The 27114-nt window shown below is 56.2% G+C and overlaps 1 protein-coding gene across 7 annotated transcripts in view; it reads left to right on the top strand.

Annotated features, from left to right (window-relative positions):
* The window catches only part of PDE2A (phosphodiesterase 2A), a 95107-nt gene extending 74780 nt beyond the window's left edge, over window positions 1–20327 (top strand). For 5 of the 7 annotated variants that reach the window (XM_027083289.1, XM_027083292.1, XM_027083290.1 and 2 more), the window contains 25 exons: window positions 5247–5306; window positions 5914–6067; window positions 6222–6274; window positions 6458–6532; window positions 6634–6675; window positions 7207–7275; window positions 7529–7659; window positions 10331–10442; window positions 11138–11177; window positions 11320–11383; window positions 11823–11895; window positions 12044–12221; window positions 12444–12556; window positions 13227–13304; window positions 14403–14525; window positions 14983–15053; window positions 15333–15455; window positions 15779–15866; window positions 16098–16145; window positions 17185–17259; window positions 17429–17528; window positions 17786–17898; window positions 18288–18326; window positions 18461–18567; window positions 18906–20327. In XM_027083289.1, coding sequence (XP_026939090.1) covers window positions 5247–5306; window positions 5914–6067; window positions 6222–6274; window positions 6458–6532; window positions 6634–6675; window positions 7207–7275; window positions 7529–7659; window positions 10331–10442; window positions 11138–11177; window positions 11320–11383; window positions 11823–11895; window positions 12044–12221; window positions 12444–12556; window positions 13227–13304; window positions 14403–14525; window positions 14983–15053; window positions 15333–15455; window positions 15779–15866; window positions 16098–16145; window positions 17185–17259; window positions 17429–17528; window positions 17786–17898; window positions 18288–18326; window positions 18461–18567; window positions 18906–19116 — 2340 coding nt within the window. In that variant the 3' untranslated portion in view covers window positions 19117–20327. Of the gene's footprint in view, window positions 1–4126; window positions 4186–4431; window positions 4496–5246; window positions 5307–5913; window positions 6068–6221; window positions 6275–6457; window positions 6533–6633; window positions 6676–7206; window positions 7276–7528; window positions 7660–10330; window positions 10443–11137; window positions 11178–11319; window positions 11384–11822; window positions 11896–12043; window positions 12222–12443; window positions 12557–13226; window positions 13305–14402; window positions 14526–14982; window positions 15054–15332; window positions 15456–15778; window positions 15867–16097; window positions 16146–17184; window positions 17260–17428; window positions 17529–17785; window positions 17899–18287; window positions 18327–18460; window positions 18568–18905 lie in introns of all 7 variants that reach the window. The other 2 variants (XM_027083295.1, XM_027083296.1) reach the window with 2 other exon arrangements.
* The last annotated feature ends 6787 nt before the right edge of the window (window positions 20328–27114 follow it).

Genomic DNA, 27114 nt, shown 5'->3' with positions numbered 1-27114 from the left:
TGTGTGTGTGTGTGTGTGTGTGTGTGTGTGTGTGTGTGTGTGTGTGTTGAGAGTAGCATGCTGGGCTGGAGCTGGGGAAAATGGGGGTCTGGGAGGAGCCTGGGAGGAGCCCTCTGCCCCACCTTGAATGGGCAGAATGAAGCCGCGGGCCCAGTCAGCAACTTGCGGAAGGATGTACAAGCCCCATCTGGACTCTTACCACTACGGAGCCCTTGAAACAGCCCTGACCCTACTTCCTCTTTGGTATCCTCCAGGATGGGTTGGGGGCAGTGTCCCAAGAGGGCACGAATGCAACGAGGTGGGAAAGGCCTGAGGAGGGATGGGCAGGTATGACACCGACAGAGCCAGTGTGGGAAAGTCAGTCAGAGAGTGGGGTCGCTGGAGCTAGGCAGCTTGAGGAGAGAAGGCCCACGGGGCAGGGCTCCTGGGAAGGCACCCAGCCCCAGCCAGACCTATGTCCGAGGCTGGGACAGACGCCAGGCAACGGGGCGGGCTTCCTGGGGTGGGTGACAGAGGGGCAGGGGCCTCAGCTGGAAGGGGGGAACCCTAAGTGGGGGGAGTTGGGCGGGCAATCCGGCCAGGGCGCCCCCCTGCTGCTCCCTCGCGGAGTTCCCCGCTTTGGGCTCCCCCATGGGGTTGGCCGAGCTTTGCGGAGTCCGGGTTCTGAGGTTCTTCCAGTCTCTCCTCCCGTGTGGAAGTGGGCGCTCAAAATCTTTGTCCAGTCCTAAGAACCGAAGGGTTAGCGCCCCCAAATCGCCCTCACTGGGGATCGACTTCCGCGGAGGCGGCCGCCACCCCAAGCAGGGGCGCGGACAGATAAATGAGCCGGTCTCGGTGCTCCCGCGGCGGGGGCGGGGGGGGGGGGGGGGAACTCCTCCCAACCTCATTAAAACGGAATTAAAGGTTTCCGAGGCGCCTGACCTTTCCCCAACTGCTGGCGGGGGAGGGCGGTGGGCGTGGGGGGCGGCCGCGGGGAGAGGAGAGGAAGGAAGGGATACTTACTTGGCTTGGTCTCCTCGGCGCCCATCTGCCTGATTGAGGGGGATGCGGCCCCCTTGGTTTCTCCCGAAAGCTCCTACCCCACCCCCAGCTTCTGTTCCCTGAAGGGAACGGATCTGCTCTTGGCACCGCGTTCTCAGCGCAGCTTCGCTCCCTCCTTTGGTCCCAGTCTGTACCAGAGCTGGTGGCTTGGAGGAGGACTGCATTCGTGCCCTCACTGTGCAGAGGTGCGCCGTGGTAGGCAGTGACTTGGTCGCCCACCTCTGTTGACGGAAAGGGGTCTGGGGGTGCCAGGTTCCTAGAAGGACTTCCTGTGCCGGGGCTGCGAGGGCTGGGTCAGTAAGGAAGCAGCCCCTGCAATGGGAAGATGCTTGGAAGGTTGTCTTGTGGGCAGGAGGATGGTCGTTGTGACCATTGTTCACCGTGGCTGAGGTCTGGCCGGGAGTCCAGGCTTCAGCCTTCTCCTGGGGGTAGGAAAGGCGTGTGTGTGTTGGGAAGAAGAAGGGTCAGATCAGTTGAACTTACCCCACCCTAGCAAAACTCTGCTCTGGGCCCTGTCCCAGGACAGGTGCTGGGGCAGAGAGAGGAGTCGGACCCATTTCTGCCTTCTAGAAGCTCAGTATGGGGGAAGGCAGGGTCACCTTCAGACCACCACTGGCCAAATGAAAGAATGCTGCCAGCAGGAGCTCTAGTGGCAGAGGCTGGAGCAGCAGGAGGTGCCTCACAGCGCAGACAGCATTTGAGTGGGACTCTGGGACACAGGTAGGGGGTGAACAGGCAGAGAAGGAGACGGATATTCTCAGCAGAGGGCCCAGCATGAGCAGAGGCAGGGTGGTGGAGTGCTGGGGGAAGAGTGTGATCCCGGCAAGGCTGAGAAGGGGGGTGCATGCTGGTGAGCAAGATGCTACCTGTGGCTTTGGCTGCCAAGAGAAGCTCCCGATTACTGTCCCCTCACCTTCTCAAATACCCTGGGCAGTGAAGAGCTCTTGAAATGTATTTGGATTGTTTGCCATCTGCCTCTCCTCCAAGCCTGAGCCTTCCTACTCAAGTAGAAATGTTCTTCTGAGGGACACCCCCTCCCCGGTGCACACACATCTGATGGATCCCGTCCTGCTGCTCCACCCCCATGCTCCTGGGGCCACAGGATCTCACATCCTCTGAGAGGCAGCATAGGCAGCCCCAGACCTCCCAGCTGTTGCCAGATCCTGAGGACTGAGGGTCTAGAGGGGGAAAGGGGGTGCCACAGGACAGATCTCTTGGGAGGGCTGACTCACCAGCTCCTTCCTCAACAAGTCCCATTCCCCTCTCTGCTCTTGTATTCATCATCCCTCCATCCATCCACTCACCCAGCCATCAACTGAAAGCATATTTCTTGAGCACCACCAGGCACTGTGCACTGGTGCTTCAAACACAGCAGCAATGACCGAGACAGACCAGACGGGCCCTGCTTTCACAGACCGTACAGTCTGGAGGGGTGGGCATGCTGGACATTAAACAAGTGAACAAAATAAAGAGAGAATTGCAAATGATGGCAAGTGCTAGCAAGGAAACCAGCAGGCCCTGCAAGGACTGTTGGGGCCTGATAGAGATGGGGTCAGCGGAGGGCTCTCTGAGGAATATGCTGTCCTGTGCAGGGCTGCCTGGCTGAGCTCTGGGACTCTGCAGCTCGCAGATCAAGGTGCCTTAATTGCAGATTCTTCGTGTGGAAAGAGTCTTTGGCTCTGTTCTTCAATTATGGGATAATAAGTCCCTCTGAGGAGCAGGCAGCCCTTGGTCTCAGGCATTTGATGTGTGATTTGCGCCCACTCTTCCCCCGAGCTGTGCCTGCACACCAGATCCTTACATGGGGGTGTGGTGTCCATTAGCCACGGTGAACTTGGTGAGGGTGGGGGGTGGGAGCTGTGCTGGGCTTTCAACCTTCTCTGCAGCTCCAGTGCCCACTCTTGAGTGCTCCCACTGGACCCCAGACCCGCCCCCTGGTTAGCAAGAGTAGGTGCAAGAGTATATTCTGTTGGTGAGAAGGGAGCCGTGTGTGTGCTGGTGATTGTGTTTGCATGTCGGTTGGGGGTGCGGGCAGAAGCATGTGCATGGCTCTCGGGTATGTGAACTCAAGTATCCTGTTTACAGGTATGAATGTGCACGTGTGGATGGCAGTCACTGTGGGTGTGGGTGCGTGGATGTCTTCGAGTCTGTGACTGCACTGTGTGTGTGTCTATGTGTGTGCAGGTGCGCACATGCCTGAGTATCTGTATGGGACAGTGAATGTATGAGTGTGTGTGTGTGTGTGTGAGTGTGTGTGTGTGTGTGTGTGTGTGTGTGTGTGTGTGTTGGGGGGCGCTAAAGGTCTCCATGAAGTGTGTAGTGTGTTTGTGCACATGCTGGGTAGGGATGGGCTGAGGCAGCCCAGGAGTGTGTGCACAGAGGGGTACGTCCAGTGGGTGGAGGAGGACTCCATGATTCCTTCCTTCCCTCCAACCCTCTGAGGCTCTCATTCAGTCTCCCAGCTCTGTACTGGGACCAGGCTATTTTGCCAGCCCAGGAAGTCCACAGCCCTAGAGAGGTCCCAACTTTCCCTTTTCCTGAGAGATGAGTCCAGGTGGAAAGAACAAGAAGGATGTCCTCCCCCGTCTACTAACAGTAAAATGCCCACATGTTTCTGTAAACCATATGCAAATGAACCATGCTCCCAGCGCCTTTCAACAACCTGTCTTATAGGAGTCATAGATGGAGCTTCATCCAGAGCTTAACCTTCAAACCACCCTTGGCGGCCCAGCCCTCTTCCAGGTCTTCCTGCCTCCAGTCTTGCTCCCCGCAACTCCCCCTACCTTGTAGACCATGGTCCGCAGACGCTAAAGCCTGCTGTGGATCCCCAGTATGATCAAGCTGAAGTCCAATTCCTTAGACTTGCACCCGCCCTGTGGTACCATGGACCGCACCACTGCCCGGGTCCTCAGCTCCCCATACCACCTACTACCCAGCACTGCCAGGACAGCCTCCCGCCTGCAATGTCGCCTCCGGGCTCTGCTTGTCTTCCCAGTTCTGGAAGGCCCCCAGGTGCCCTCCCCCTCTGAGCTCGCACAGCCTATAAGTTCCCACCCACTCAATCTGCCCTCTCCTTCTTCCTCAGGTATGAAGTTCTGCACCCCCTTCATCACATCCACCACTCCATCCCACCCCAGCCAGACTGTGAGCTTCCTGAGCACCTGCTGGTCTCCTCCTCTCCATCTGCTCCTGGCAGGGGACTTAGAGCAGAGGCGGGCAGGGGCTGCTGAGTGGGGAGGGAGGATGAAGGAGGGGACCCCAGTGCAAGCACTGTGGTGAGCCCTGCAGGTGGTGAGCAGCTCTGAGTAGGTGCCCAGGAAGCTGGTGACGCGGGTGGGGAGGCTTGCTGGCAGGGCCTGCAGTGCTCCCCCCTTCATTTCCCTCACCAAGCACCCAAGCAGGGCTGGGAGAAGGGACTTCACAGAGCATGAAAGATGGGCTGAGGGGATTCCAGGTGACTGACACGGGGAAGTTGGAGAGGGACAGGATGATGGGTGTGATGATGAGAAGGGATCTGGAGAAGGGAAGGTGTGGGCAGAGAAGGGGAGGGAGTGGGTGGTGCTGTCCCAACTCTGCCACTTTCTGCTCTGTGACCTTGGGCAAGTCACTCAAACTTTCTGGGCCTTGGTTCATCTGCAAGGTGGAAGCTTGCGTTACTTGTTGGTGAGAATCACATGCAAGGCAAAGCACCTTATCACTGCATTCATTCATTCCCTCATTCATCCTCCCAAGTGCTTTAGGCACAGCAGATGCATCATAAACGGTGGACCTCTTCCCCTACCCCAGACTTAGGGGCAGCTCAAATCCCAACTCAGAAAGGATGGAGCTGGGAGGCTGAGGCTAATACCACTGATTCCATAATCACGGCCTGAAGGGCTCCATAGACTGAGAGATGGAGAGGAGTCCAGGGTCACCCCGTTTCCCTCACTATACACCTGGATTGTGCTGTAGATGGAACAGTAGTTGAAAAGGCAGAGATCAGAAAAGTTCCACTTCTTTGGATTAGCCCTCGAAGGCTTCCTGGAAGAGGGGATTTTCCTGAAGCCATCTGCTTGGTCAGAGGATGGGCTTATTGAGGCCCACAGACTGGAGTGTGTATGTGTTGGTGGGGACAGGTGTGTGCCGGGCATGGGGAGGGCACTCTGGTAGAGACAAGAGGCTAGGGGAGGTAGGTCACAGCTGGTCCCCTTGTCACTCCCCTCCAGGTGCACTGTGGTCATCTGAGTGACAGTGAGGAGTGGAGCCTGCAAGCCGTGGAGAAGCATGTGAGTGGGGATAGGGCCAGGGTAGGATGAGGGCTGCTGAAGACCCTCATCACAACTGATGGGAAGATGATCTGGCCCGGGAGATGGACAGACCTGGGTTCCAGTCCACTACCTCTGGGCTGTGTGACCTGGAGCAAGTCACCTAACCTCTCTGAGCCTCAGTTTCACATCTGAGAATGAGGATAAGGATAGCACTGATCTACTGAGGGTACTGGTGAAATAAGGGGAGTCAAATATTTTGTTAATACTTAGGAAGGACTATCTACATAATGATATTGAGGCTCTTCCTGGAGATTTTATGATTTTGTGACTTTAACAAGAACTTACGACTCCCCGTGGGTGCTAGAGACGGAGAAATCTGACCCTGTTCTGCCTTGTAAGAGTCTGGGGGCTAGGCGTGGAGACAAACCCTGTACTTACCTGATCATGGACCGAGGGGCGCTCTGGGGGCAGTGGGAGTCCACAGGAGGGTGGAGTGCTGAGGGATGAGTTGTTTGGGACGCGGGTTGGGGGTGGGGGCGATGGGCACCGCAGGCAGAGGGAAGGGCTCGAGCAAAGGGCGATAAAGGTGGGGCGTGTGGCTTGCTGACCGCTCCGCCCGTTCCAGACCCTGGTGGCCCTGAAGAGGGTCCAGGCCCTGCAGCAGCGCGGGCCCAGCGCGGCCCCGGAAGCGGTCCAGAATACTCCAGAGGGGGCGGCGGGAGACCAGAAGGGTGGGGTTCCGTACACAGACCAAGACCGAAAGATCCTGCAGCTTTGCGGTGAGGACCCGGCTGGGGCAGGTCCTTGGGGGCGGGGAGGGGCGGGGTCGAACCTGGAAGGGAGGGGCCCATGGTGGGCGGGGCCTGAGGGTGGCGCGCACCCTTGGGGGAGTCTGTGGGCCCTCTCTCTCTGACCCGCGCCCCGCCATTGCAGGGGAACTCTACGACCTGGATGCCTCTTCCTTGCAGCTCAAAGTCCTCCAATACGTGAGTCCCTGTGCCCCTCCTGGGACCAAGGTCCCTGTGAGCCGTCCATCTCAGTTCAGAGTCCCGTGTCCTGCCCCTCTTCTCTTCCCCACCTACCCGAGGAACCTCAAAAAGGCCAGAGGGTGGGGAGTGGGTTTGCTCCCAGATCCACGGTCAGCCTCTCGCTGTGTCCCTCCCTCTCAGCTGCAGCAGGAGACCCAGGCGTCCCGCTGCTGCCTCCTGCTGGTATCTGAGGACAGTCTCCAGCTTTCCTGTAAGGTGAGGGCCCAGGTCCACTGTGGAGCAGGGCGAGGGACCGGGGTCTCTGAGAGGAAAAACCCTGCCCATCCTTAACCAGTCCACCTCGCTCTGCCCATCAGGTGATTGGAGATAAAGTGCTGGAGGAAGAAATCAGCTTTCCGGTGAGTCCCGCACCCCCTGTGTGGGAGTCTGCAGAAGCAGTTAAAGTCGTCTAGGCTCTCCTGGGATCTGCCCAGAGAGATTGGGATCTGCTAGAATCTCTTGGAATGTGATGGAATTATCTGGATCTTGAGGTCTACTTAGAAATGTTGTGAGAGATCACAACCCCTCATGATCAGGAGCCATTAGGAGAAATCTCTCAGTCTACAGAAAGACTCACCTGCGACCATGTCACTTCTGTTGGAATATTTCTGGATTTGGCTCTCTTAGAATCTGTTAAGATCAGTGAGAATCCTTGGATTCTGCTTTCCTTTCTCCTAGTTAGGGAAGACCCTCAAGTCCTCCATAGGAGATTCTGGTCAAGAGCCTACTCCCCCACCCTCACCCCACCCTCACTCCTCAGTGTTGAATCCATCCACAGTTTGGACTGACTGAAGAGATAGTTGAAACTTCCAGACTTGGGGGGGAAGAGGTCTGACATCGCCTGATCTTGGGAAGAGCTGGGCCCTGACTGGCTCTCCTCACTCCCCCAGTTGACGATGGGACGACTGGGCCAGGTGGTGGAAGACAAGAAGTCTATCCAGCTGAAAGATCTCACCTCTGTAAGCCATGGCCTGGCTGGACTGGCGGGGAGCCAAGGGGAGAGCCCACTGCCCAGTCCCCAGGGCCAGAGTCTCTGGGCCAGGGCAGCCTAGGAATGGGGGGAGACAAGACCCCACCCCATGTCATAGCATTTCCCACCCTGCATGAGCCCTTCAGCCCCTCCTGTTGCAGAGTGTGGTGGAGGGCGGGGGAAGGAAGCATATTTCCTCCTTCCCTGCCCTGACTTGCCTCCCCCTTGCCTCCCCTTTGCAGGAGGATGTGCAACAGCTGCAAAGCATGTTGGGCTTCGAGGTGCAGGCCATGCTCTGTATCCCTGTCATCAGCCGGGCCACTGACCAGGTGGTGGCCTTGGCCTGCACCTTCAACAAGCTCGGAGGAGACTTGTGAGTCTGGGTGGAGTGATGTGGATCAGGAGACGGAGCCGAGAGGCCGGGCGGGGCTCGACTAGGGTAACAGCGCGGGAAGGGTACTGGGCAGGGAGTACTTACTATTCCAGCAGCGGTAGGTTGAATGGTTTGTGCAAGAGACTGTGAGATTATGGGAGCGATAGACCCTTGCCGCTGCTCCATTTTGACTTTGTAAAATCATGTTGCGGTCCAGGCGAGTTCCCCTTCTCTTTGCCCATTTCTTGCAGTTTGGATTATCCACTTTTTGCTACTGGCCTTTCCCCCACTTGCCATCCTTTGTTTTGGCATTTCTGCTGGGAACTGCCTGATGGAGGAGCGATGAGCTCTAGGATGGGTGAACTCTCTGGGACCCGCAGAGCATCACCGACCCAGTGGACAGTGACTCAGGGAATAGGCATGGGGGCTGGGCTAAGCTGAGGGTCCTTAGAGGCATTGACAGGGCAGCTGTAGGAATCGTGTGAAACAGAGGGGTAAGCAGGACACACGGTCAGATAAACAAGCTTAGTCCATATCTCAAGAACTGAGGTCAGATTTGAGGCCTAGAAGTCGTATCATAGATTTCCTGTCCCACACCAACTCATTAATGGGTAGCAGCTGCCTGAAGCATTGTATTAGTTTAGTGAGAAGCACTAAACTAATTGATTGATTGATCAGCCGTGCCTTGATCAGCCGTGCCTGTCCTGGGTGCAGCTTTAGGATGTGAATGCTGCCACACTTGGTCCAGCAGGCCTAGCAGTAGGGTGTAGTAGGCAGGTGAGGGGTTGCATTCTGATTCCAGGATGCAGAGAGATGCTGTCAAGTTGCTTGGCCCCTGGGGCCCAAGCAAGCAGGCTGGGTTTGAGGGCTCGGACCTCCTGCAGGAAGTGGAGACTGGAGATGTTGGGACTAGAGAGTGTCAGAAGCCCAGGGATGGGGCCTGCAGGGGTGGGGCAGAGATCTGGGTGTCAGAGATCTGAGTAGCAGGACCTGCCAGCATGGAGCTCTATTGGCAGTTGGATGGGCCTGGGAAAATAAAGATAGGGACAAGGCAGAACCTGCTGAGGCAGCGGGGATGTAGGATCTGTGTCATTTGTCCCATCCTAGTGGTGGGAGCATTTGTGCCATTCAATAAACACACATTGAGTACCTACTGTGTCTGGCCCTATGCTCCCAGAGGGGAGGGTCCAGCAGGGTTTGTGACCTCTGGCTGCTGGCTGTAGCCTTGGGTTCTGAGGTGGCCCTGGACCTGGAGGAGAGGTGGTATCAGAAGGGAAACGAGATGGGGACTTGGTGACAGCCCTGAGGCCCAGGGCAGGGGCAAGATCATCTCTGGGTTCCACATATTTCAGGGACTGAGTGCTGAACAACTACATGAGCCAAGGTGGTGCTCAGCTCAGAGCAGACACTGCAGAGAAGCTGCCTGGAGCCCAGAGAGAAGGGACTCCAGAATCCCTTTAGCTGGGAGTGCGATGGGGCGGGTGGCAGGGGCAGAGGTACAGTTACGACATTGAGCAAACACTTTCCAAATATTTCCCCTGTACCAGGCTCTGTATTAGGGGATGATACAGTCATGGTCCCTGCCTTCAAGACTTGATGTTTATTTTTAGGGCGTAGAGGGAGGAGGGTGGGAAAGGTATTCTAGGCAGAGCGAACAGTGTGGGAAAAAGCATGAAGGTGTGAAAGAGCCTGAGGTTTTCTCAGAACGATGAGGATCTTACTGTGGCTGAAGCTGAGAGACGCCCATAGAAGAGGGGAGAGAGGTGGGTGGGACTGGATGGAGAGGGCTCAAATGCCACGAGAAGGAAGGTGGGCAGACAGACACAGGGTGGTGGGGCCTGGGGTCTGGATCCGAATCACTGGACGGCGAGCACGCGTGGAGGATACCCCGGCAGAGAGGAGCACTGAAGGCAGCCCCCAAATGGGGAAGGGACTAGGCAGGGAAATCTGGGGGCTGAGAAATGGTCAGAATCTCTGAGGAATGCTTCATCTCTCCATGATCCCCATCCGGAGAGGCTTACCCACGTCCCCAGCCCAGGTCCTGCCTCCAGCTTGGTCCATCCAGTCCCACCAAGCTCCCTGGTGACAAATCATCTGGTGACCCCACTGAATGACCTCCTCAGGATTTGGGGCTGATCTTGTCCATTGTGAGCCAGCTCCATGAATCTGATGGGCACTGCCCTGCCCACAGCACCATGGGACTTGTGGAGGCACCAAATCGGGGCCTGCAAAGTGCAGGGAGGAGGGTAGGACAGTGACAGGAGCTGGAAAAGACAGGGCAGTGCCACCGCCCCTCCCTGAGGCTGGAGGGGCCCCTGGAGAAGAGCAGAACACCCAGCCCCAGTCTGAGGGAGGAGACTCAACCTCAGTCTGGGTAAGTCTAAAGTCAGAGGAGGGAGACATGGCTCTGGCTTCGAGAAGCAATAGTCTGAGGAAGAAAACACATTTTGGTCAGAGGAGGATTAGAACTCCCCCACCCCGCTCAGGAGCCCCCAGTCTGAGGGGGAAGCTGGCCCAAGCCACCTGTGCGGTAAGCAGCCCCAGCAGAGGAGAGTGAGTTTGCTGGTGGATTTCCAAGTGGGCTTCCTGGAGGAACGGAAGTAAGGCAGAATGGGGTAAGCTGTCTGTGGTCTGTCCCTCTCCGGTGACCCCCGCCACCCCACCCTGCCAGATTCACAGACCAGGATGAGCGTGTGATCCAGCACTGCTTTCACTACACCAGCACGGTCCTCACCAGCACCCTGGCCTTCCAGAAGGAGCAGAAGCTCAAGTGTGAGTGCCAGGTGAGTGGCGCCTCTCTCGGAGACCACGTCGCCCAGCTCTCAGCTCCAGAGAGTCAGCCACAAGGGAAAAGCCCATGTCTTTGGGGGCTGGTGGCAGGGAGACTACCTAGGCTCTGGCGGCCTCTTAAAGAGGGAGGACAGGGCTCCCCTGGTGGCGCAGTGGCTGAGAGCCCGCCTGCCGATGCAGGGCACACGGGTTCGTGCCCTGGTCCGGGAGGATCCCACATGCCGCGGAGCGGCTGGGCCCATGAGCCATGGCCGCTGAGCCTGCGCGTCCGGAGCCTGTGCTCCGCAACGGGAGAGGCCACAACAGTGAGAGGCCCGCGTACCGCCAAAAAAAAAAAAAAAAAAGAGAGGGAGGACAGTAGCTCTTCAAGACGGCACCTCTGGCTGCAGGCACTGTATGCGATCGCCCTCTAGTGTTCAGATTGGACATCACCGCAACAGCTGGGTGGCTAGAGCTGGAGGTGCATGCGCACCTCAGACTCAGGATGTCTGTGCACCCTCACTGGGGCTATTCCTCCCACTCCTTCACTTAGTAGCCAAATGATATAATTAGACTCTGCCAGTCTCCAGTCTGTCCAGAGAGCCCTAGGGGAGGAATGAGAAGACCCTGGAGCTGATGGAGGCAGGGGGCTGGAGAGGGTGACCCCCTGCAACCTGATTCCCTGTGATTTCCATTTTCTCCATTCCAGGCTCTTCTCCAAGTGGCAAAGAACCTCTTCACTCACCTGGGTGAGTGCACTGCCCTCCTTCATACCTGGCTGTGGGGTGGGAGTTGGGGGGTGGCAATTTGAGGAGGGGAGGTGGGAGGGCTTGGCCTCTCAGCACTCCGGCCTGGTCTCACCACTGTTCCCCATGCTTCTTGCTCCCACAGATGACGTCTCTGTGCTGCTCCAGGAGATCATCACAGAGGCCAGAAACCTCAGCAATGCTGAGATGTGAGTGAATCCACCCCGGGGTGGGGCGAGAGAGGCCTTGGGCCTCAGTAACGACCTCTTCTTTCCTCCGCTCTTTTTTTCCCCTCCATTGTCTTCTTGTGGGACCCCTTCACGTTTTCTGTGATTCTTTATTTCATGCCTGTGACTCTCACTAGACTGTGACAGCAAGTGACAGCAGGGGTGGGGCTTACTTTGCTGGCCATGGGTCCTCAGCTCCTAACACAGTGCCTGGTACAGAGTAGGTGCCACCAAAAAAAAAAAAAAAAAAAAATCATCGATCTGGACTGATGTCTGGAGTCAGCCAGCTCTGAGGAGAGTCTCTCCCTCCAGGCCTCAAAATCCAGGCTTTGCCTCTAGTCGTGAGATTTGAGGGGTGGCAGGAGAGGGGTGGCGGGAGAGGAGTGTCAGGGCTCTGTGGACCAAAGCCATCTCTCCACAGATGCTCTGTGTTCCTGCTGGATCAGAACGAGCTGGTGGCCAAGGTGTTCGATGGGGGCGTGGTGGATGATGAGGTGAGTCAGGGCCTTGAGGAGGGAGGGTGTGGCCGTGGTCCTGGGGGCCGGGAGTACGCAGTGGGCGCTGTGGAGCAGGCCCGATGGTTGATGGTCCGCTCTGTGACCGGCCACCAACTTCCTCTCTATGCCATCCCTGGCCCGGCAGAGCTATGAGATCCGCATCCCGGCCGACCAGGGCATCGCGGGCCACGTGGCGACCACGGGCCAGATTCTGAACATCCCGGACGCGTACGCACACCCACTTTTCTACCGCGGTGTGGACGACAGCACCGGCTTCCGGACGCGCAACATTCTCTGCTTTCCCATCAAGAACGAGAACAAGGGTGCGTGGTCCTGGCGGCTCCGGGAGGAGGGGCGGGGCGGGGCCTGAGCAGGATGGGGCGGAGCCGAGCGGACGTTCCACAAGCCTTCTCCACCACCCTAGTGTCCCTAAGCCGAAGGGATGGGTTTTCCCAAATACGTGATGTCCCTTGAGGACACCCTGGGAGGGCAGATCTCCGTTGGACACATCCACTGGTTCATCCTAGCCCTTCTTTGGTCCCCAGAGGTCATCGGTGTGGCCGAGCTGGTAAATAAGATCAACGGACCATGGTTCAGCAAGTTTGACGAGGATCTGGCGACAGCCTTCTCCATCTACTGTGGCATCAGCATCGCACATGTGAGGAGGACAGGGGCGTGCAGGACCCTCTGTTCTCTCCACATTGGCTCTCTTTGCTCTGTCCAGACGGGTCCGTGCCCTGCCCTGGGGCTCAGAGCCCTGCTGCTGGGTTGCTCTGCAATCTTCAGTACCTACTGGTCACCTCTGGCTTCAGTTTCCCATCAGAAAATCAGAGATACTACTTCCTGTCCTGTACAGTTAGCCTCCCAGGACTATGGGAGGTCTGTTTTATTTCCCTCCGTTCTCTGGAAGCAACCTCAACCCAAGCTCCTGGTTATTCTTTTTGGGATATGTTGGGTCTCATTGTCCAGAGCTGGCAGCTCTGGCCCAGGAATCTGACCCCTAGGCCCCCAACGCTGTCCCCCTTCCTTGCTTCTGTCTCTCTGTTGTGGGCCTCAGGTTCCGTCACTGAAGCCTGGGGCAAGCTCAGGAGAGTGTGCCAAGTGCCAGCTCAAGTGCTAAGAGGCACTGGGAAGGAGGGGCAAGGGGAGGTCTGGATGAAAGTTGGAGGGGCCCCCTGCTCTGGGCTGGAGCTTGAAGGCTCAGACTGGGCCCAGCATGGGACAGGAAGGGGGCAGGGGTTCTATCTGATCCCTTTGTCCCAGTCCTGGATGTTCTGAGATTTCACAGCCACCTTGCCTGAGCCCCATCTTTCCCTCTCTCCCCCCAGTCCCTCCTATACAAGAAAGTGAATGAGGCCCAGTATCGCAGCCACCTGGCCAACGAGATGATGATGTACCACATGAAGGTGAGCCCTGCATGGAGCTTCTGCCCTCCTTGTCAGGGCCCCAGGGTCCCCTGTAGCCCACGTTTTCCTCCCCTGCCTCCCCAAATCCTCAGGCGCCCAAGACAGGCTGGACTTTCTTATCATCCTCTCTTGAATATAAGAAGATAGACCCAGGGCTCCCCTGGTGGCGCAGTGGTTGAGAGTCCGCCTGCCGATGCAGGGGACACGGGTTCGTGCCCCGGTCCGGGAGGATCCCACATGCCGCGGAGCGGCTGGGCCCGTGAGCCATGGCCGCTGAGCCTGCGCGTCCGGAGCCTGTGCTCCGCAACGGGAGAGGCCACAACAGTGAGAGGCCCGCGTACCGCAAGAAAAAAAAAAAAAAAGAAGATAGACGCAGAGCAATGCCTCGCCTTTTGCTCTGCTGCTCTCCTTCGGGGCAGCTGGCCTTCAAAGCAGTTTCTGGTTCAGCCCCAAGGCTGGCAGCACTACTTAGCCCAGGGAAGAATTGGTTCAGCCAGGTGTTCCCAATGTCCAGGGATAATTCCCATCCTGGGAATTACTGAAGGCTGGGAAGCCCACCCAGGGCCCTTCTGACAGATCCCTTAAATACAGTGGCCCTGCAGTCCTGGGCAGTCCCATTCCCAGACCTTGTGTTAGAAAAGCTGTCCCAGGCTTTACTTCAGAGTATGTGGTGGTCATTGTTCATTTGAACATTCCTCTCATCTGTGTCTAAACCAAAGTGTCACAGACTTTGTGGCTACGGTCAAAGCTGCAGCAGGAAGGATTGAGGTTAGACTCTGGGATGGTCCTCCCAAAAGAAGGAATCTTTCGTTTATTGTCCATGAAAGGCTACCTATGCTGCCATGAAGAGGTGTTCTCTGTCTTTGACAAGGACAGGCTGTTACAGATGAGGGTGGTCACTGGAAAGGAGGCATAGTAGGTGGGCTGCAGGATGGTGAGGGGACGGTGGTGTTCTCCTGCCCAGTGATAACCCATGGAGTGGATGGCCCGACTGGTGTGCATTCTGAGTGGGAGGTCCCCGCCACTGTGGGAAGTTGAGGTTGAAGACATTGGATTGGGTGGAGGCCATCTTCTAATACCCCGGCTGGTTCCCTCTAGGTCTCTGATGATGAATACACCAAACTTCTCCATGATGGGATCCAGCCTGTGGCTGCCATTGACTCCAATTTTGCCTGTTTCACCTACACTCCTCGCTCTCTGCCCGAGGATGACACCTCCATGGTGAGCTGGCCTGGCCCACTGGAATGTGGAGGTGGAGAGTGTACAGCCGGAGATTGAAGTTAGATGTGCATAGGAACTTCCTGGCAAGACAGAGTCATCAAAGAAGGCTATAGAGTCTCCTCAGAGATGGAGGGGGCATGCGGGCTGCCGGCACGGGCCCCAGGGCCTGCCCGGGGCCAGGGGCTGGACGGGAACCAACGAGGGCCTCAGGATTGGCACCTCCCTCCCTGTTTTTCTAAGATTTTGTGTGAACTTGGTTCCAAGAGTTCTTAGATGTCATATTTCTAAGTTCATGGCTCCGAGAGTGCTTGGCTCTACCGTTTTATAGTTCTCTAGTTTAGATCTAAAGTTCCAAGACTCCGAAATGTTGGAGGCTCCAAGAAGGGCCAAGGCTGGGGGTGGGGTGGCCCATCTTGAAACTGACGATCCTCTGATCCCGCCTTTCCACTCTCTCCAGGCCATCCTCAGCATGCTGCAGGACATGAATTTCATCAATAACTACAAAATTGACTGCCCGACGCTGGCCCGGTGTGTGTCCCCAGCCCTCCCCTCCGTGCAGGCAGCCCCGTCTCTGCCTCCCTCCTAACTCTACTCTCACATCCATTGCCCCCTGCGCTCTGGGAAGGACTGTCTGAGGATGCCTAGGGGAGGCCCACTCTTGTGAGGGTGGGGGGGATCTGTGAGTGAGAAGCAGTTCACAGACACTGGGACCACAGGATAGCAAAGGAATGGGGCAGGGCAGAGCCTGGAGGGTTTCCTGGAGGAGGAGAGCCTGAGGCCCCTGTGCTGCCCTCTCCCCTCCCCCAGGTTCTGTTTGATGGTGAAGAAGGGCTACCGGGATCCACCCTACCACAACTGGATGCACGCCTTTTCTGTCTCCCACTTCTGCTACCTGCTCTACAAGAACCTGGAGCTCGCCAACTACCTCGAGTGAGTGACTGCACTTCCCCCCATCTGGTAGCTGGTGGGGTCCCCTTCCCTGGGACAGGGTGGCACCTCCTGTGTGGCAGGCTTTACACACACTGCCTCACGGGACCCTCTTAACAGCCCAGTTAGAAAGGTACGAGGCCCCTTTCCAAGAAGGGGACCCAGGTGTCCTGAGCTCCTGTCCAGGCGGTTCCTGGACATCTGCAGTCAAATACTCACCCACTGAGCTATTCCCCTTATCCTGGACGTCTCATCCAGCTGGCCCTCCTTTGAAAGTGTGGGGAGGCAGCAGTGGCTGACCTTTTCCTGTGTCTCCTCCCAACCAGGGACATGGAGATCTTTGCCTTGTTTATTTCCTGCATGTGTCACGACCTGGACCACAGAGGCACAAACAACTCCTTCCAGGTGGCCTCGGTGAGACCCTGCCCTCGTCACAGTGGGCACCCTCCCCGAGGTGTCTGGGAGTCTCCCCACTCCAGCCTGGGGAGAGGCGGGAGTTGGTGAGACCAGGAGCCAGTTTAGAGATGGGAGGAGGCTCTCCCAGGCTTTGGGAGATGGCGGGAGGTGCAGGGCAGTTCTGAACCCAATATGGCAGCACTTGCCTCTGGATGTGAGGAGTGATGGACTTTTCTCGGGCTTTTCCAGAAATCTGTGCTGGCCGCGCTCTACAGCTCAGAAGGTTCTGTCATGGAGGTACCACCATTCTGCCCAATATCCCCGTTTCCACTGTCCCCTTAAAGCCAGTGACTTACTAAGTTAGACTGTGGCCCAGCTCGTCCCCCTCCCAAGCCCTGCACCTCAGATAGGCTATGAGAGCTGCAGCCACCCCCAGGGCACGCCTGGCTCTTGTTCCCCGATGGGCTTGGAGGCGTGCAGGTGCGGCTGGGGGTACGAATCAGGCAGCAGGTTCCGCCTGAGCCCAGGTTTGCCGAGGGAGGACTTGCATTTAGCATGTTTCTCTCTGCATGTCTGGGGACACCCTATGAAACCCCCTCCCCGCCCAGCCGGGCACGGGCTTCACTGCCATCATACTCAGCTTTGCCTTAGACTGATGTGGGTGGGTCTGCACGCCCGCGATGGGAGCTCCTGGGGGCAGGGACAGAATCGGGGACATCTCTGAGTTCCCTGCACCTGGCAGAGGGCTTGGCACAGAGTGGGAGTCAGACTTCCAAGCTCGCCTTGCCTCACGCGGACCCCGCAGGCCCCCTCCAGAGCTGCTCCCGCTTGCACACCCCCAGAGACGAGGGGCTCGCTTCCTCCTGGGAGGCATGGTGGCAGCCCTGCTTCTGCCCTCCATGCCCTGGGCTTACGTGCCCCTCCCCTGAGTGATAGCCCTTCAGCATCAGGAGACAGGGTCCTTGCCCTCGCCTTGTCACCACCCTTCCTTGTCAGCACACAAATGCTGGCTGCATGAATTAGTGTCCAGGACTCCGAGGGATCATTTCAGAATCGTTCCAGCTTGAGAGGCCCTCAGAGCTTACCTTGTTGTGTCCCTCCATGTGACAGCTGAGGAATCCAAGGCTCAGAGGTGGCCAGGGACTTGCCCAGGGTCACAGAGAGGGTTGAAACAGAGTCCAGAAAGGGAACGGGCCCCGCACCCCCGACTCCCCAGTTCTGCCTGCTCAGCTCACCTTGGGGGCCGGGGCTGGGCCGGGCCTGCTCCCACTCTTGGGGTCAGTGAGGAGGGAAGCCCCCCACCCCAGCTGGACCCCCATCACTCCTCTCCCCCCAGAGGCACCACTTCGCTCAGGCCATCGCTATCCTCAACACCCACGGTTGCAACATCTTTGACCACTTCTCCCGGAAGGTGATGAGGCCGGGGGTGGGGCTGGGGGTGAGGAAGTGGGAGCTGGGAGCTGGCCTGAGACGGGAGAAGGAGTGAAGCCGAGGGGTGGAGGTTCCTGAGGTCTGGGGGCGAGGGTGGGGTGTCTGGCCAGAGGCCTTGACACCCTCCCGCACCCCTGGCCCTGGCCCAGGACTATCAGCGCATGCTGGACCTGATGCGGGACATCATCTTGGCCACAGACCTGGCCCACCACCTCCGCATCTTCAAGGATCTCCAAAAGATGGCCGAAGGTGCCTGCCTTTAGCCCAGGCCTCAGGGATGGGGAGGGACCACCAAGAGGGGGATTCGCCTGGAGAGCATCCCCAGGGGTTTAGATCCACCCCTTCTGGCATCAACCCAGCAGGCAGACCCAGCCCTACATCCCTGGCTCCCATCCAGGGTGCTGAATTCCCTGGACCACTTTGGGGTGGGCCCTGGGGCCTTGCCCTCTGAGAGAGGGTACCAGGATGCTGGGGCCCTCTCCTTGACCCCGTTCTCTCCCCAACAGTGGGCTATGACCGAACCAACAAGCAGCATCACAGCCTCCTTCTCTGCCTCCTTATGACCTCCTGTGACCTCTCTGACCAGACCAAGGGCTGGAAGACAACGAGGAAGATTGCAGTAAGTGCTGCCCCAGCCTGGGAAGGCGCAGGCTGTACTCCCTGCCTGGCTCTGTGTGGCTCCCGCAGCCTGAACACCCTCCCTGTGCTGAGCTCAGCCTGTGGGGGAGACAGGAACCTGGACCCCCTCAGGACGACAGGTGGGGAGATGCAGGGAGGGACATGGACTCACTGGGGGGGTCACTCATAGCAAATCAGTGGCTGGTGGAAGGTGGGCCAGAACCCAGCCACTCCTTCCCATCTGGGGCCCATCCCCCTGCCAGGCCGGACATGGTGAGGGCAGGTCCTGAGGTCCCAGTGCCTCAGTTTGCCCCCTTGGGAATGGGCTGTGGAGGAGCGTGGGTGGATGGACCCCACTCACAGGAGGTAATGAGAGTGTTGACCTTTCAGGAGCTGATCTACAAAGAGTTCTTTTCCCAAGGAGACTTGGTATGTGGGGAGTGACAGCAGGGTGTCCAGGTTGGGGGAGGGTTCCTAGCCTGGGCCCGGGAGGGCTGGGTTAGCCTGATCCGGGTGCTTATGGAGGAAGGAGAGGGCCAGGCCTGACGACTTGATGCCTGCAGGAGAAGGCCATGGGCAACAGGCCGATGGAGATGATGGACCGTGAGAAGGCCTACATCCCCGAGCTGCAGATCAGCTTCATGGAGCACATCGCAATGCCCATCTACAAGTGAGCGATCTCGTGGGGCCTGCTAGGGACCCCAGCCAGGGACAGCAGGGTGGGTGGGATGGGGCTGGCTGTGGCTGTCACAGCAGACACAAGTGGTGGGCTGGCCTGGCTCTGCTCCAGCTCATCCACTCCCTGCCTCTGGGCACAACCTCTCCTGCTTTGCCCCTAAATGGGCCATTCACTTCATCCTTGGTCCCTTATGGAAAGAGACCGCCATGTTCTCCTTGTGCTTCCCGTCCTATGCCTCATACTCTTGTGGAAGTTTTACCTGTGGTCCAGCCCGAATCTTTCTTGCTGCTCACAGTCTGACCTCTTACCCTGCGCCTTCACATCCCCAGGCTGCTGCAGGACCTGTTCCCCAAAGCAGCAGAGCTGTATGAACGTGTGGCCTCTAATCGTGAGCACTGGACCAAAGTGTCGCACAAGTTCACCATCCGCGGCCTCCCAAGCAACAACTCGCTGGACTTCCTGGACGAGGAGTACGAGGTGCCTGACCTGGATGGTGCTGGGGCCCCCATCAATGGCTGTTGCAGCCTCGATGCTGAGTGAGTCCCTCCTGGGACTCCTCTTCACCCAGGCCTCCTCCCACAACTCTCCACTGGCCTGGCCACATGCCCTGGGACCAGAGCCACGGGTCCTGGGTTCTAGACCAGGACTTCCCATGTGACCCCGGGCAAGGCCGAGCTTCCACGGCCTCAGCTTTCTCGTCTGTATAATGGAAGACTTCCAGCCTCACCAGGACTTTATTTGTCCTCTGAGAGCACGGGGATGACAATGAACAGTGCGCCCTGCTCTGCATCTCTGACCACACCTTGGCAAGTGCCCCCCCTCAGGCCACTCTTCCGAGGCAGCCTGGATGGTTCTCCTGGGCCCCATTTCTGCCCCACCAGATCTGTGCCCTTTTCCTCTGAGGACACCCCCTGCCCCCCAGGATCCTCACGCAAGAAGGTGAGACATCTGAGTGGGCAGAGTGTGGGTCTTAGAGACAGTCATCAGCTTGGCTGGAGGACTAGAAATAGCGATGGGGCCACAGGTGGCCCTGAGGACTGCCACTGTACTTATAGTGGAGACTGGGACCTGGGGAGATGAAGGGGTCCCATAAGGAAGCTGCCAGGGGGGCAGCTCAGTGCTCTGGGAGAGGGGGCTCAGGAAGAAAGCAGGATAAGAACAGTGGGCAGGAAGGATCCCTGGGCTGGGAGGCAGGCGCATCATGGGTCAGCAGTGCTTCATCCTGGCTGTCCCTGGGCAAGTCCCTTCCCCTATCTGGATGAAACAGGAGGGTGAGACAATCCATTCTGTAAGACCCCTTTTAGATCAAAGTCCCCATAGCTCTGTGGAGTCGCAGGAGAGGCCATGGAGTGTCCCTGGACCCCTGGGGCAGAGAGCCGACACTGAGTCCCTCAGTGGCCTCCTGAGTGCACCCCCTTAGCCCGAGCCCCTCCTGCATTCCTGCAGCCAGAGGGGAACCCGGCCTCAGCCCTGGTAGGGCTTGTCTCCTCTTCAAGGCCATATCCACCTGTGCCCCGGGGCTAGGGAGACCCAATAGGGCTGGGCCTCTGGGGTCATCCCGGCTGCAGGTTCCTCCTTTCTCTGTTTTGTTCAGTACAGTGTTGTGGGCTGGGGGGAGGGGGCCACCTGCCTTACCTATTCTGAGCTGCCTTTAGAGAGATGCGTTTTTCTAGGACTCTGTGCAACTGTTGTATATGGTCCTGTGGGCTGACGGCTTTGTACATGAGAATAAATCTATTTCTTTCTACCAACCCTCCCCCACAGGGCTGTTTGCAGACTTTGTATGTGGGGTTGGAGGCGGGGGCGGGGAAACAGCCCTGGGGGAGGCAAATGCCTTTTAGAACTCTCAGGCTACTGGAGGTCCCACCCCTGCTGCCTAGCCCCTCTTCTGGGGGAGTCCTAGACCTGCTGGGGTATCCCCAGACCAGTCCTGTGACAGATAGTAGGGACTTAGGTGTGGATGGCAGATACAGAGGCCTGAGCATGGGGCAGCGATTGTGGACTGGAAAGGGAGAATTGAGGGGCTGAAGCAATCAAGGAGGCTGCCTAGAGGAGGTGACCTGGTGCTTCTCCTAGACCCTCTGTCTGCTGGCCTTCCTTAGTCATGAGTGCCCATACAGCCGAGGCCTGGGCCTCTGAACCCTCTCCGAGCCCCGGGGATGCCTGTCTGTGTCCCTGTAAATCCAGCCAGAGGGGTAACCTTGAGTCTGACTCTACCTCAGATACAGCCCTGGGTTATGGCTGCAGGGTGGGTTCCCTGCTCTCCTGGCTGTGAGAGTGTTTGCTTCTGCACAGACAGAGAGGGGCAGGTCCCAATTGGGGACCATGAGGAGGCTCTGACTGGCACAGTCTCCATACCCCACTCCCCACTTGCCTATACCCCTCCCATCTTCTATCCCTGTTCATCTCTCCCAGATCAGTAAAGGTTGGCATGTTAAGGGACTGAGCACTGGGCTGTCCTTTCCTAGGAGAGGGAGGGTTGGGAGGAGAGAGACAGGATCATCTTGAGACCACCCACAATGGCCCCAGAGTGTCAGCCGTGCCTTTGGGACCACAGAGCCTGTCTGCTTCTTCTACCCCACAGTCTGTCATGCTTTGGAATCTGCTCCTCTGGGCTGAATGGTCCCAGGGCTCTCGCCTCCCCTTGGGGCCATGGGGTCCAGGCCCCTCCCCTGCCCAGCCCCTCCTTTGGGCTCCCCCAGTCTGTCTGCCCTCTCACAGCATAGGACCCAGGCTGACCAGTGGGCCCCCAGGTGGGGATGAATCAGTTCCTGGCCCAAAGCTGACACGGGAGGACTATTCTAATGGTGCCCAGCTGAAGCCAGCGTCGGTGCGGACTGACATAGGTGCTCCTCTACCTGTGACCCCCAACCCCGAATGTGTGTGTGTGTGTGTGTGTGTGTGTCCTCTTCCACAAGCCTTTGGACAAAGTGGAAGCACATCCTGGGTACCCACCCCTGGGCCTTACTTCCCCTCCCTTGCATCTGCTGTCTCCAGCCCAGCACTCCCTTGAGGACATTTAATCCCATTCGAGGCCCTCCCTCCTTGCCACCAAATTGAACAACTCACAACTATTTCCTCATGCACTCGGGACCCTACGCTGAGGCCCAGAGCTAAATTCATCCTTGTCCCTGGTCTGGAGGGTCTAACAGCCCGGTGGGGGAGACACAGGCCATGATACCTATGGTCCCAGGCAGGGGCCTGAGAAGAACAGCAAGGTTTGGAAGATGAGCAGGCATTTTCCTGTGGGCAAAGGGGGTTGGGCACCCCTGGGAGAAGGACCTGCTCCTACAAATGCACAGAGAAGGGGAGTGGAGTGGCTGGCACACAGGGAATGGAGACTTGGAGGGGGAGCCAAGGCCAGATCAGGGAGGGCCATGAATGCCAGGCTGTGGAGTTCGGCTTGATTTTGTGGGCAGCGGGGAGCCAGGGAAAGGTTTTCAGTGGGGAGTGGCTCAGACAAGCATTTTAGAAGCTCCAGCAGGAGGACAGAGCAAGGACTGGGCGGGAGAGGTTGGGCAGGGATCATTCTAGGGCGATGCTCCGTGCCCTGGGCGAGGCGAGGGAGGAGGAATTCAAGACGCATTGGACCAATTGGATGGGGGCGAGGGCAGAGGGCGGACTGGCAAGTGCCCTGGAAAATGAGCTGGGAAACGTACCGGCTCGTGAGCAGCCCCGGGCAGCTTTTCAGCACCACCTTCACCGGCAACTGGGTGTTGGGTGGAGCCTCTAGCAGGAGGGTGAGCTCCCTGGGAAGATGGGCGGGGCAGCTGTTTGGGGCTGCCAGGGGAGGGGGCGGGAGGAGGGGGTGGGAGGATAGATGGGAGGAGGGCCACGCATCTGCAGAGCCACCGGCAGCCCTCACCAGGTTAGAGAACCCAAGGCTTAGCCCCGGGGCTTCTAGTGGCTGCCCTGCCCTCCCAACTTAATGGTTTCATTTTACATGAAACCTCACGATTCTTTTATTTTTTTAAATTTAATTAATCTTTTTATACAGCAGGTTCTTATTAGTCATCCTTTTTATACATATTAGTGTATACATGTCAATCCCAATCTCCCAATTCATCCCACCCCCACCCCCACCCCCACCCCCGCCACTTTCCCCCCCTTGGTGTCCATACGTTTGTTCTTTACATCTGTGTCTCTATTTCTGCTCTGCAAACCGGTACAGATGAACTGGTTTGCAGGGCAGAAACCTCACGATTCTGTGGCGTAGATACTATTAGTCTCATTCTGTAGCCAAGAAGCTTGAGGTTCAGGAGGTTAAGTAATCAGCCAAGGTTGGTGTGAGCCTGACTCCTCTCCAAGGGCTCTTTCTCCAGATGGAGGAAGGAGATTCAGGAGGGCAGGGTCACCATCTGCCTCCGCAGGACTGTGGTGGGTAGGGGTGGTGAGCAAGTTTGTTGGGGCCCCAGAGAAGGGTCTGGGATCAGCCTGAGTTTCCAGAGAGGGTGGGGCACGAGAAAAGGGGTGAAGAGGATGGTGGCCTGTAGTGCAGCTCGTGGCCACCAGGTGGCGCCCAACCCTTGCTGTCCTGACCTCTCTGGAGGTCTGAGAAGGGCATGTGAAGGGGAGGGGTGTGATGGGGGCTAACCTCACTCCTGTCCACTCTCTCACTGGGGTGATGAGTTCTCTGGAAGGCGAGGCCTTCAGGGTACAGGAGGGTGTGCTGGGAGGCCACCATGTTCCAGGGAGTTTGTGTGAGTGAAATCTGCTCAGAGACGGCACAGCCACATTGTTCTCTGAGGGCAGAATAGGATGGGTCCGTACAGGACGTGAAGTACACCAAGTCTGAAGATTGGCAGGGTAGATGTGAGAACGGAGGTGTTGCAACTTCCTGACAAGATGGCTGCCACTCTCCATTCCTAAATCATCCCTGGAGAAACCATAGGACTGAGCGGGAAGCAGGAAGCATGGAATAGTCTGGGGTGCAATGGGGTGGGGGGAGTTGGGGAGAGATATAAGCGAGATGCTGGGTCAGCAGAAAGCACTTGCCTCACCCCTGTTGCCTTGGACAGTCAATCATTGCCTGTCCCCTCACTTCTGCACAAACTCCTGGGGCTTCTTCATCTCCTCTTGGCAGTAGCTGGAGGAAAAGAACAATCCCTTGACTGGGAGGCTCTCCCAAGGATGGACAGGGATTATTGTCCCCTTTGTGGTCAAGAGAAACTGAGGCCCAGAAGCTCAGCTGGTGGGAACCTCCTTCAGAGTAAAAGGAGCTTAGCCTCCCCAGAGTCAGATGAGGAAACTGAGACCCGGAAAGTCTGCACAAAGATCTAGAGGCAGAGCAAGGAGGGGCACCAGCTCCCACTTCCTGGCCCAAGGTTCTCCCCCTTTCCCAGGGATGGCAGTCTTTGCTTCCTCAGGTCCCACCTAGAACTCACACTGCAGGCTAGACCTGGGGAGCTGGTCTATGTCTCCCACATCACTATGTCCCCATATCCATCCAGTGCTGGGATCAGGGTCAGGGAGGGGATGGTGTGGGTTAGAACAGTGGACCCTCTTTTCTCTTCACATCTGCCCTGAACCATTCCTCTGGCTCTCAGCTTAGACTCCTCGGGTGGTGTGTGCCTGCTGGGTGCATGTGGTTTCTCTCCTCAGTTAGACTGGGAGCCTGATAAGGGCGGGAACAGGTCTGCCTCAGCTCTGGTTTCCCACATCCCTCCTCAGTGTTTGGCACATAGTAGGTGCTCAAAACAGGCGTGTTGATTGACAGAAAGTGGCAGAGTCAGGACTCCAATGCATGCATTGATCAAAACTCAGCTGAACAATGAGGGAGACCCTCTGAAAATCTCCAGAATTCTCTCTCTCTGCAGCTCTTTCATCTCTGGCACTCTGCCCCGTAAACTCTAGCCAACTAGCCTCTTCAGACTCACAGCTCCATCTCCTCAACCCAGGGGGCCTTCCAGGCTTCATCTGGTTCATCCTGCCTGCATGGTGGCCTGGAAACTCTCTCCAGGCAGTGTGGGCAATGGTAGGGTTTACATGTGTTCTCTGCCTCTTAAGATCCCAAACATTGCCTGATAACCAATGCCTTGAAAACCTTTATTTCCTACATTTTGTCATTTTGTTGTTATTTCAGGAAGGAGGGTAAATTTGGTCTTTATTACTCCATCTTTGATGGGAGTGTAAGTCTATTTTGTAACTTTCATTGCAGTATAGTACACCATGCAGGAATGTTGACAGACATTTGGATATTAATGTTTTAGCTACTAGAAACAATGACCATACGACTATTCTTGTATATGTATATATTTTGTGTATTTCATTGTATGAATATCTTTACTTCTATTGTTGATGCATATCTTCTAGCTTCCATCTAGGACCATTCCTTTTTATCTATGAACACTCTTTCAGTATTCCTTTTACAGTAGGTCTGCTGATGATGAATCACCCTGGTTTTTGTTAGTTTGAAAATGTCTTTGTTTTTCCTTTATTCTTGAAGGATGTTTTTGCAGCTATTGAATTCTAGGTTAGGGAAGTATTTTCTTGTAGCACTTTGTTAAGATAACATTCTATTCTCTTTTTGACTTTCATTGTTTCTGATGAGAAGTCAGCTATCAGTCTTATTACTGTGACTTCAAAAGTAATGCATCTCTTTCTCTGGCTGCTTTTAAGATATTATCTTTGTGGTTTTCAGCAGTTTTATTGCTATATGCTTAGATATGGTTTTCTTTGTATTTAGCCTGCTTTAGAATCATAATGTGTCTTGAATCTGTGATGATTTTCCCTCTTCTCAATTCCCTCTACTCATCAAGTGTAGATAAGTCATTTCTCATAATTCAATGCATGCTAAGAATATCCTACAAAATTTTACTGAAATCCTGGGATAACAAGAAAGAAATAATGATGCAGAGGTGGGGAAAATATTTGTAATCAACCACTAGGTTCTCATCCTTGGGGTTCAAATTCACACCTCTCCTTAGGAGAGAAGGGTCACCAGTGGTGGTCTCTCTCTTTAGCTCCTGATCTATAACTGAGGATCTGTCCCTGACCAGACATCCCTACCTGGAATCAAGACTTTCCACTTTGTTGGGTGGCTGATAAGAAGGAGAAAGTACTTTCTCCCTGTCTCTCTAAATTTTACCTCTTAGTCAACACATTTTAATGCAGAACAGTTCAGTATTTAATTGTTTAGAACTTCTATATGTCAGAATAGAAGTCTGGATTTATCATCGAAGGGAATTCCCTTCATGATAGTAAGTACATCCCTGAGTGCTGAGTTCTAGCCCAACGGAATAAAGAAGGGCCAACGGGCAGACAGGGTTCCCCTGCCCTGGCAGGTTTCTTACTCTTTCCTTTGACCATTAGGCTTAAAGTGCACCTGTATGTGGAGGTAGGAAGGCATCAGGGAGCAACCGTCACACTTCTAGCTCTATCACTGTCAGCTCATTTGCTGTTTCAGTGGTGAACCAAAGTGGAAGCACCCTTGTACCTGGTCTGAGTCACCATTCTCACCAATCTTTGCACCTGGGGGAACCCTCTGTGATCTGTCCCAGCTCACTGGTCTGTATATCTTTTCTGAATTTCAGATACAAACATCCAGTTGCCCAGTCCCTTCTGGATTGCTTTCCTGTGTTATAGAAGCTGGAAAACGAAAGTAACATTTCCCACATTCCACATGGGTTTCACGTGTAACCTGGGTTCCACGTAGAAGGTGTTCCTTTCTCTCTTTTTTTTGGCCACTCTGTGTGGCTTGTGGGATCTTAGTTCCCTGAGCATGGATTGAACCTGGGCCCTCGGCAGTGAAAGCACAGGGTCCTAACCACTGGACCACCAGGTAATTCACAAGGTGTTCCTGATAAGACATGGAAGTGGAAGGAAATGATGGGCACTGATGTCTGCATGCAGATAGATAAGATCACCTGGAAAGCATCTGTGATGGGGGTGTCTGGGTGTTCTAGGGGCATCCGTGGAGGAGTTTTTAACAGCCATCACCTCACATAGGTGCCAAGCAACAGGTGGCAGGGTGGTGATATTTCCACTAGAAAATTCCCCTGGTGTGGATGGGTGTTTTGGCTGACTGCTTTGGCCCTGACCTTTAACTGTGTAGCACTGAACCTGATTCTCTTCTCCTTCTGCTTAAACCTGTATGGATTATGGTGTAGACAGCCAAGAACCTCAACTGACAGTTCTCTTGAAGCACTGATCTCATTAGTTGTGATTGTCCATCTTCCCCAATAAAATGTGAGATCCCTGGGCTTCCCTGGTGGCGCAGTGGTTGAAAGTCCGCCTGCCGATGCAGGGGACATGGGTTTCTGCCCCGGTCCGGGAAGATCCCACATGCCGCGGAGCGGCTGGGCCCGTGAGCCATGGCCGCTGAGCCTGCGCGTCCAGAGCCTGTGCTCCGCAACGGGAGAGGCCACAACAGGGAGAGGCCCGCGTACCGCAAAAACAAACAAACAAACAAAAACAACAAACTGGCTTCCAGAACACCGGCAGGCTTCAGGATATGAAAGGATATTCACCAGGAGTAGGCCTATAAAAGTAGGACAGAGAAAAATAACTGAATTTATATTATATCAATCATCAAATGAA

The sequence above is a fragment of the Aethalodelphis obliquidens genome, unplaced genomic scaffold (genome assembly GCF_003676395.1).
Source record: "Aethalodelphis obliquidens isolate GAN/ISIS:26980383/991018 unplaced genomic scaffold, ASM367639v1 scaffold50, whole genome shotgun sequence".
Lineage (NCBI taxonomy): Eukaryota > Metazoa > Chordata > Mammalia > Artiodactyla > Delphinidae > Aethalodelphis > Aethalodelphis obliquidens.
Note: the sequence above shows the minus strand (reverse complement) of the source record. Positions and strands in the feature narration are given on the sequence as shown.